General features: G+C 34.4%; 2 protein-coding genes across 10 annotated transcripts in view; both read left to right on the top strand.

Annotated features, from left to right (window-relative positions):
- LOC107740308 (RING finger and SPRY domain-containing protein 1-like) overlaps window positions 1-2,286 on the top strand; it is a 20,498-nt gene extending 18,212 nt beyond the window's left edge. For all 6 annotated transcript variants that reach the window (XM_016552698.1, XM_016552697.1, XM_016552693.1 and 3 more), the window contains exon 15: window positions 1,049-2,286. In XM_016552698.1, the coding sequence (XP_016408184.1) occupies window positions 1,049-1,145 (97 nt within the window). In that variant the 3' untranslated portion in view covers window positions 1,146-2,286. The remainder of the gene's footprint in view (window positions 1-1,048) is intronic.
- Window positions 2,287-3,052: 766 nt separating this feature from the next.
- Window positions 3,053-9,982, top strand: part of LOC107740307 (nuclear receptor coactivator 5-like) — a 12,206-nt gene continuing 5,276 nt past the window's right edge. For 2 of the 4 annotated variants that reach the window (XM_016552689.1, XM_016552688.1), the window contains exons 1-7: window positions 3,053-3,269; window positions 3,463-3,534; window positions 4,460-4,543; window positions 4,721-4,794; window positions 4,901-5,033; window positions 6,813-7,012; window positions 8,928-9,203. In XM_016552689.1, the coding sequence (XP_016408175.1) occupies window positions 3,473-3,534; window positions 4,460-4,543; window positions 4,721-4,794; window positions 4,901-5,033; window positions 6,813-7,012; window positions 8,928-9,203 (829 nt within the window). In that variant the 5' untranslated portion in view covers window positions 3,053-3,269; window positions 3,463-3,472. The remainder of the gene's footprint in view (window positions 3,270-3,462; window positions 3,535-4,459; window positions 4,544-4,720; window positions 4,795-4,900; window positions 5,034-6,812; window positions 7,013-8,927; window positions 9,204-9,982) is intronic. The other 2 variants (XM_016552691.1, XM_016552692.1) reach the window with 2 other exon arrangements.

Raw genomic sequence — 9,982 nt, 5'->3', positions numbered from 1 at the left:
TATCTAAAAGTATGAGACAACAACAAACAAAAAACATAGGCCTACCATTAAAAGCTGTTCTTGCACAGGTTCTGCACGATCCTCTTCAATAATATCCTCTGCTTCTCAATCGGGCTCAAACTGATAAGCGATATTAATGACGCCGTTGTTTACAATACAACCGGAGCACATGCAGCTGAGGTGAGGGGCGGCACACTAGAGACGGTTGAGCCAATCACAACACACTGGGCCAGCTAACCAATCAGAGCCCATCGCCTATTTCTGAGGGCGGGGCTTCATAAAAGCAGGAAATGATCAGCGCCTTTCTCAGAGAAGGGACAGAGCGATGTGGAATAAAGGTGAATTATGTGAAAAATAATGTGTTTTTTTAATAACGAAGCATTAACACATGTTAGACTGCACCCCATAAACACAATCAAGCCTAGGAAAAAAAACAGTGAACCACCCCTTTAAGAATCTCATTGCAGTGTTTTATGAATTAGTCTCATAGTAACATGATATTTATTGTTATATTGCCTTTCACAGTTGCAAGTAGCCAATCATTGTTCCTTAACTGTGACATAAGAAGCCTAGAGTGCAACAGTTGACATGCCATTAAATCATAAATAAACAAACTATAATATTTTTGTCTAAATAAGTAAAAATAAAACACTAAAAACTAAAATCTTTAAAATACAAGTGATTTTAGGAATCACAGCATTATAGGCACATACAGTATGAAAAATGCATATTTATTTTGAGATTTGCTAAATTAGAGATTACATTTATCAGTTATTAAATTGTATGTGTTTTTAAAGATTACCTTAAGTGATAATGTATTAGATGATTGCAAATGTGATCTAAATAAAAGAAATAAGCATGTGCAATGAAATAATGATGCCATGCATCCCTATTAATATGTTTCAAATATGAAAATACATCAACACAGGGGAGAAAACTGTGCTCGTCAAGTGATTTCATGGGGCATTTAAACATTGTTGTTTACTGTTATGTTACCTCTTTGTGCTGAACAATTAAGTCAACTTCTGTTTCTCTGTCTTGTCTTCAGTGGGATTTGTATGGAGTGTGCCTTACAGCTGGAAACGTGCCCACTGTGTCGCCAAGACATCAAGACAAGAGTCAGACTCATTTCCCATGTGTCCTGACATCAGCCCACCAACCCTAGATGTGGACTATCCCCTTCAAGCTTTCATCCTGTCCAGTCCCCTCTGTCTGAGAGATCAACCTGACCAATCAAATCATGATGCTGTCTCAGGATTGAACGCGGCAGCGTGGACCTTTGACGGATGGAGTAGACCCTCCTTAAACTGGAGGGAAGAAGAGGGAGAGAGAGAAAGAAAACTATATTTTTGCACTCCAAGGAGGCCCCAATCCGAGGGCTATTGAGGAAACCAGGAGGTTTAAAGGCTTCTGGGAATTTTTAATCTGCATTTCCAGGAACAGATAAAATATGGAACAAATGCATCTATTACATACTGATCTGTCTTTGAGTCTCTCCCCTCAAACTCTGGTCTGCTGTGTGTCTCTGTTCAGAGGTGTTAAATGTATATGTGACTTCTCCTAATTATTATTATTTTTTTGTCCAAGTTAAAGTGTCTTAACCACTTTGTTTCCTTTTAATGTTCATGCCTGCCTCAGAAAACCCATTATTCTGCTCCCTCAGACTTGATTGTACTTTAATCTGTTCTGGGGTTGATTACCCCACATTCTGAATATGATTGCAAAACGTCTTGATGAATCAAGACACTGTGATTTTTAAATAGTACTTTATATTGATGTATGATGCAAAGTCCATTTAGAAATAAATGAAGCCAAATTACATTAGGTAAAATGACAGAATTGAGTGAGAATTGATTCAATCAGACTGCAGGGCATCCCTTAAATGAGGTTTGGGGAAATTTCATGTGTTTAATGCCATGGTTAATGCACATATCAGTGTCCTAATGCTGCTGTCGCTAAATGTGAACTGTCTGAAGCAGTTACAGAGACTGAAATCTCCAACGCTCCCAAAGATAAGAGAGTATGATTGAATTAAGAATCTTTCATTTTCTGAATTGTGATGTTTGTAATAAATGTCTGTTTTATGTGTTGCACAGGCTTTGTTACCTGACATTATTTACTCCTTTCATCTGTGATTTGCATGAATTCCAAAATCCAAATGCGCCCAAGACCAAAATGTGAACTATAGTGATCAAAAATGCCTCATAATCCATAGCATGCTCTCATAACAATTTGAGACTAACATCTTCATATAATCTCAAGAGCGCAAAAATAAAAAGGTAATGCTGACTTTTTTTGTACATCCTAATTAAGACTTAAAAGCCGCAATTATGAGATAAAGTTGCAGTTACAGAATATAAAATTACAATTTTGTGATATAGATCTTGTAATTGAAGCTTAATATCTCAAAATTGTGACTTTCAGCTTCACAAAAAGAATAAAGGTTTTTTCCCACTCTGAGGCAGATATAAATGGGGAACAATATATACAACAATATATATTGGTGACTCATATTTGATGTGTTGGTTTTAAACTCTCAGGAGCCTTTTTTATGCTTTATTTGAACATTCAGTTTACATTATGGTACAACAAAATTAGAACACAATAATTACAAATAACAGCAATAGAGAGAAAAAAAGAAAACATGAACAACCAATACAATAGCTCAAAATAGAAACATAATAAATAATAAAGTAAAGAGAAAGAAGAGGGCATTATACAGAATGATAAATTGATAAAATGATAAATGTGTTGGCCGTGCAAATTGTACAGGCTCTGAGTGCTTTCTTGTTCATCTAAACTGAAATTGTAAGTAAATAATTGTTTATCTCTTGTAAAAATACTACAAAAATAGGTTTACAATTTGAAAATTTACATTTGTAAATATAAAATCTACATAAGAGAATTAGGTTGATTACAAAACAGGCATTGGGATTCGCTTAAAAATAGCAGATTTGGGAATCATTGAAAATCTTTTAAAATCTCAGAAGCCTCAGACTGAGGAGGCTGGGTAGTGACGTCACTGGTGTTGTCGTTTGTCTGCCTGTCCGTTAGGAGGCGCCATACGCTTCCTCAACTACTCTTGTTCAGGAAGTCGGGTCGAGCGTGTAGCAGGTCTTTTGCCGTAAACAGTAACTCGGATTAATCTCTATTATCCATTTTTATCTTAGTATGTACTGATCTCGTCAGAGATGAAATAACGTATGAGCAAATTCATCAGTTTATCGCGATTCACAGAGCAGCGGGAATATAACTGAATATCTACGCAGGTATGATGGGCTTCACATCAGGTTTAGTGTTTTCATAACAATAATTTGACAAATGTCGCAGATATTAAACATCGTTTTAACTAGTTTTTTTTAAAATAATGGTTGCGTACATGCAGGGTTTGCTGGGCAACCAAAACTTGATTGTCGTGTGTCCTGCGATATTAAAAGACTGTTTGTTATGCCGTTCATTTAGAAGAAAACAAATGTCGTCGTGGTCGAAGAATGATGGGGGCAGACGACCACCACCAACACATAGTGGAGGAAGGTAACGTTATGTGACACATCTGAATAGTGGCTGCGTTTCAAAAGACTGAGCTACTGCTTAAATATGTTTGGAACATTTGAAGAATTAATATGACGCTTTCAAGTCCTGTCTTGCTAGGCAACTCTAGAGTTTAACACAGCCTACGTTTTACATTTATGATGTTATGCTTATCTTAAAGGGTCATGAAACCCCCTGTTTCAGCACTGGTTATTTCATTCACAGTTTTAAAAAATGCTAAAAAAGTGGGCGTGGTGTGCTGCTAGCGGAGGGGAAAGAGGGGAGACCGACAACACACACAGCTTCGCGTTCAGACAGTTTAATTTCACTCCCATCGAGTTAAAAACACAAATAAATGCACAGCCATTTGCACTCTGTATTGAAGACATACATGAACGTGCTGTTGCACCTCTGGTAACTTTTTAAGGCTTATTCTGCGGCGATTATATAAACCTTTTGACGGGTTGTGTCATGAAGCTGTAAAAACGGTTATACTCACTAAATGAATCGCGTTTGTGCCGAACTCTTATAACCAAAAACAAAAAAAACACGCTCCTTTGATTCATGTACGTTTCTCTCAGATAATGTACGATCTCACAGTCTGAAGCGTCTGTCATAGCAAATCAGCACATGCTGTTGTGAATAATTAAGCGAAGCGTCTTCTCATAGGATAAGAACACACAGTCTCATGAATAATTTAATAGACACCGAGGCGTCATCAATGAACTATAATCTATGTAAATTTTAAACCCGGAAGATGAAAATAGCGCAAAAAAGCTTAAAATTAACCAGTTTTCTCCTATAGTTAAGATTATTAGATGCTAACATTGTCTTATATGATGTGCAACACAAACACATCTGCTAAAATCTCAGAAAAAGTAGTCTGGGGTTTCATGACCCTTTAATCATGTTGATTTACTCCATGCAGTGTCTCAAAATCTCCCAGATCTTTTCGAAGAACACCATATCCTATGAGGGAGGATAGAAAAGATGATCATCCAGAATCTGAGAGGTACCTTGAATATGACAAAAGAGAAGAGTGTTTATTTTTTTAAAGTGCAATATCACTGATTTTTTTCTAGCTTTAAATCTCTAGTTTTCACATACCTGTTTCTCTCTTCTTCTTCTTTGGTAGTGAACTATTATTAATCTAAACACCTTTCCCCTCCAATCTTCCTTCATTTTTCAGCTTTGAAAGCTTAGGTGAAGGGATTGACTACTCTGGCACTGAAGACTATGAGCATTCACCACATCAGTCAACTGGTATGATTTTTTGTGTAATAAACAACTTGGGTTCTCACTGCTGCTGTTGTGGCCATTATGAGAAATTTCTTTTAGCAACTTTGTCATGTAAATGTGTTTGTAACAGCTGTTTCACCTGAAGAATATGAGGCATCAGTTCAGCGCAGTGCCATATACGAGAGGTTCTTCCAGCAGCTACATGGAGATGGTGCTAGACAGCCTGCAGACTGTGTAGTCCTGTCGGTGAACAACCAGAATGTGTGAGTATTTACTGCAGGTAGCAGTAAAATTCTGTTGCATTAAATGTTTTTATTGTGTGAAACTTGCTTTCTGTTTTAAATAGAAATGCAATTTGCAGACTTTTTTCCTGAGTTTGCACATAGTGAAATTATGGGACTCATTTACTTACATTTTGTGTGATGCTGTTAGTTTTCTAAAAAATTCTCTGTTGTGTGAATGTGCTTCATTATTGCTAAATGTTAGACTGATGGGATTCGTCAGGTTTAAGATTCGGAATCCGTATGTATCCAGAATCATCCTTGATGGTTAATAAAAAAAAAATTCTGATGGATATTTTATTATTATAAATCATCCAAAAACTTTAAAAGGAATTAAATGTGCCTTCAAGTAAAAGAACAACAACAACAAACGTCCAGTATTCTAAATGTTCATAATTTGCAAAAATGTGTCCACTATTAAACAAAAGTCTCCGGAATGCTCTTATTCTTTACATTTGGCTATCAGTCTCTTTATAACCTTTATAAATTAGTAATTTAAATTCACTAATATTTCCATTTTACACTGCTAATCCAAAAATAACAAAAACACTGAACATGTTACATCCATCAATGACTGTTAAAATGAATCTTTGAATGTAATGGCTAAATTCAAAATATAGTATTGAATTTAATAAAAAAAATATATAAAAAAAAAATAATATTACATATTGTAAAAGTCAATATGTATGTTGTATAAATTATATTTATCCAGAAAATCAACCACCGATGTTTACGACCTGTGGCCTTGCTTAAAGAATTTTTTATTCTAACCTTGCATCATTTTATTACTGCGTCATATGTTGCATTCAACATGGGGGTCTTAGAGGTCTGCCCTAAAAAGCATGGTAAGAGTATGCTTATTAGGGCAGGCCTCTAATGATCTAAAGTTTAAATGTAAACATTTTCGTTTAATTTTTATAATTGATCAAATATTTCTATTCCACATATCTAAAAACAGAGAAATAATAAAAAAAGACATTTTAAATGTTTCCAGAAATGATGAATACACATTTTCAAAATTAGTTAGGTCTCAAGCATAAAAGAGTGTTTTTCTAAGTTATAAGTTGAATTTGATTTTTTTTTTTTTTTTTTTTTTTTTTTTTTTTCCCACACATGACTGATTTATTGGTATTCTGTATATTTTCATCCTCCTACAAAAACTTTAATTGAAAGAATAAATGTGTCCAGAAATCTTCATATTTAAAAAACTGACATTGTAATCACATTCCTTGTTTATTTAGCCAAATATATGAGCTTCTTTAAGAAGTGGTGATAGTCAAAATGTTCAATAATCAAAGCCATATTTTTAAATGAAACAAAATGAAACAAAAACACAATCTATAAAATATGAAAAACACAAACAATGCTATTATCAAAACCGTGAATGCAATTTAGAAATGACATTGACCGGAAACAATATACATTGACCGGAAAATCATACTTCTGTTTTTATTAATACACAATGAATATGACAAGCAAAACAGACAGTCCCATTTTTGTCATCCAATTAATAGATCTTGTCATAAATGTGTTGATAGAAGTGTTTCACATTTTATTAAGATCCATTTTACAATGTTTTAATTTACAAAGTTTTTGGTAAAACATTTATATATGTTTTTTATAATATCTATACACTATTAAATTGTATTAAAACTTTACCCTTTCATTACTGCATATACAAGCGAGGCCACACCTAGCACCCTCACCTCATGCCCTGAAACATGGTGCTCAATAACCAGATCTCTTCTTCTTCTTTCAAAGGGATTACCCCAAATCGATAGGCCAGTGTTTGCAGGAACGTGGCCTCTCGGTGGAAATGCTTTACCTGCAGGTGGAATCAGGCCTGACGCGGGCCCTCCAAGATGTCCGCTCCGACGGTTCCCCCTTATGTATTCTCGTCGAGCAGACTAATGTAACACTCTCCTCGTGCACAGTAATCATATTTTCAGAGTCCCTCAAAAGTAAGTTCCGACTCCCACAATCTATCTCCCCCCCAAAAAAACAGTTTAAATTTACAAATTTTGAACAATAGTTAAATAACCTTAAACAACCTTGACTTGGTGGTGGGCACTCTTACACTCTTGGTCATATAATGAACAAAACCTTAAAGGGGTCATATGATGTTGCTAAAAATAACATTATTTTGTGTATTTGGTGTAATGAAATGTGTTTATGCGGTTTAAGGTTCAAAAAACACATTATTTCCCACATACTGTACATTATTGTTTCTCCTCTAAGCCCCGCCTTTTTGAAACGCGTCGATTTTTACAAAGCTCATCGGTCTAAAAAGCAAGGTGTGCTCCGATTGGCCAGCTATCCAGTGCATTGTGATTGGCTGGATACCTCAAGCGTGTGACGGAAATGGTTGACTCTTAACTTTTATAAAGAATATCTCTTTGGATTTGAGACTTTAGTCTTTGCAACTTTACAGATCTTCTTTATGCACCAAGAGCTTGTAACACTCCAAAGGGAAAGGAAAAATTGAAATTGCATCATATGACCCCTTTAACTAGTATTCTGTGATTGCACCAAAAGACATGCATTTATGTTTTCCTCAATTTGCAGAAACTTTCAGAACAGTCTAAAAAGAGAATTAATTTATATTAACTGCAAAAACATCAATGCAATCTCAATGTAGGATTGCAAGCATGCAACCTTTATCTTTGTGTAGAAACATGGTTTCTGGGATCTATTTACTAACATTTACAAAAAAATTAAAAAAGTTATTTTTTTTTTTTATTTTTTTTTTTTTTACTGCGTTGTGGACCCAAAATTCTCAAAATTCACATGCCTCTAAATTAAACCGTATAATAGCTTGTAATTTTGCAACAATTTTGTTTGATTGTTTTACACTTTTTTTCGTAAACATCAACAGTTTTGAGTGGTCAGAATAAATTAGGCATACTTTCTTTACGGAAAAAAAATGACATTATTATAATAGATTTGGGTACAAATGTTTTACCAATCTACATTTTTTTAAATGTTTGCACCATTAAAGCTAAGCAAAAATGAATCCATGTAGTGCAAGACACAAAATCCAAAATAAAAACAAAAAAACAACATCTAAAAGATGGTGGATTTGACCCTCAGCATCACATTAAAATAGATTAAATGCCCTCAACAACAGACCTGCTTTAATTTCTTTTTTCTTAAAATCCATTATTTTAATGAATGCCCACCACTTAATTAAAAAAATACTTAAATATTATACTAGTTCAGATGTTTAATATAATTCCTAAAGCTTTTATTCCTATAAAACCTCACCTTGCTGGTAAGTTCTCTTAAAGCTGGAATACACTTTTTAAAACACTAGGCATCATACACGTTCCGATTTTGTTAATGGATTCACAGAAAAACTGAACACACACTAAACAACTGAGGATCACACACTACTAGACTTTCAAGTCTAAAAAACAAACAAACAGACAAACAAAACAAACTTATGCAAAAACGTAAGTCCTTTTTAAACGTTAAATTAACAGGTACATTTTCGGAATGTACGAATTTGCTATTGCGCAATGTCATACGTCAAAAGTGAATTCATATGGAAGTATAAAACAATTATCTCATGCACAATTCCTTCCTCATATTAAAATGTGTAAAAAAAAAAAAAAAACTTTAAAAGCAATCTTATATAAACTTCTACTCTGTTAAATGTTCCTTCTGCCAACTTTCAAGCGTGCTCATGAATGTGTCTTTTGAGTGCATACTGAGTTTTAATGTGGTAATTGGGTAAAGCAGTGGTTGCCAGACTGCAGTGTGTTGCTGATGAGGTAGAACTCTTGTGCACACTGCTTAGGCTGCAGTGGCTCACACTGAGCACCATATGTAACCCCCTTCCCTCCTCTGGCTGACCCTTCCTCTGCCTCTCCACAGTTCATCGAAATATGCCCAAAGAACAGGCCATGGAGTTTGTGTTGGTGGAGTTCAGGCGCTTGAGTGGTTCACGGCGGGTGCTGGACCCCACAGAGGCTGCGGCACGGGCGGCTGAGCTAACGGAGGACTACCTGGAGCGCAGCAAGCTGGAGCGCCACACTGTTCCCTCTGCCACCCGCCACCTGCTCTTTCTCCTGGCTGAAGGTTTGCACCTGTACCCAGAGGAGCTCAACACACTAGCGGAGTATCTTCAAAACCGCCAAGACCATCTGCAAGGTGAACATGCTTCCATGTCCTGGCCTAGATACATTCATATTGTGTTGTCTTTATAAGTCTTAAAATATAATTAGAATTATATGTCTTAATTCTCATCATTATGATACATTTTAATATGTGATATAATTAAATGACCTGAAATTAGATTTATGTACGATTAATAAAATGCAATTAATGCACATTGTACATTAATTATTTTTTTTTTTTAGAAAATGTACCCTTTAAATTTTGAAGCTAACACATGGGGAGCTATTTGTATGTGTGTGTGTGTGTATATATATATATATATATATGTACAGTATGTATATATACATACAGTATTTATGTTAACATTTAAAATATATTATAAAATGCTATATTTTAAATTATGCAGAATTTGTAATATATTTATAAACATTAAAACATTAAATAAGTATTGCTTTTTATTTCTCCTCTTTCCTATTACTTGTTTCGCTTCTGTTTCAGTTTTTATAACCATTTCTTACTATGTGTCAGTAAGTTGTTGTTTTTTAGCATGTGTGTTTGCCAGTGTTATTTTTTAGGATTACTGATAAACTACTGTAGTTTGATTTGTATTATTTGTGTTTGTTATTTATTTTAATTTTAGTTAAATTATGTCTGAATTTATTATGTCTGTATAGCTCTTTTATTAAGTTTTTAGTTTTATTTAATTGGAGTTATATTAATACTTCAACAAACTAAATGGAAATGAAAGAATATATATATTGAATTTATAAATGTGTATGTATATATATATATATATATATATGTATGTGTGT

This window comes from Sinocyclocheilus rhinocerous, unplaced genomic scaffold, assembly GCF_001515625.1.
Source record: "Sinocyclocheilus rhinocerous isolate Xijiao unplaced genomic scaffold, SAMN03320098_v1.1 scaffold1426, whole genome shotgun sequence".
Classification (NCBI taxonomy): Eukaryota; Metazoa; Chordata; class Actinopteri; order Cypriniformes; family Cyprinidae; genus Sinocyclocheilus; species Sinocyclocheilus rhinocerous.
Note: the sequence above shows the minus strand (reverse complement) of the source record. Positions and strands in the feature narration are given on the sequence as shown.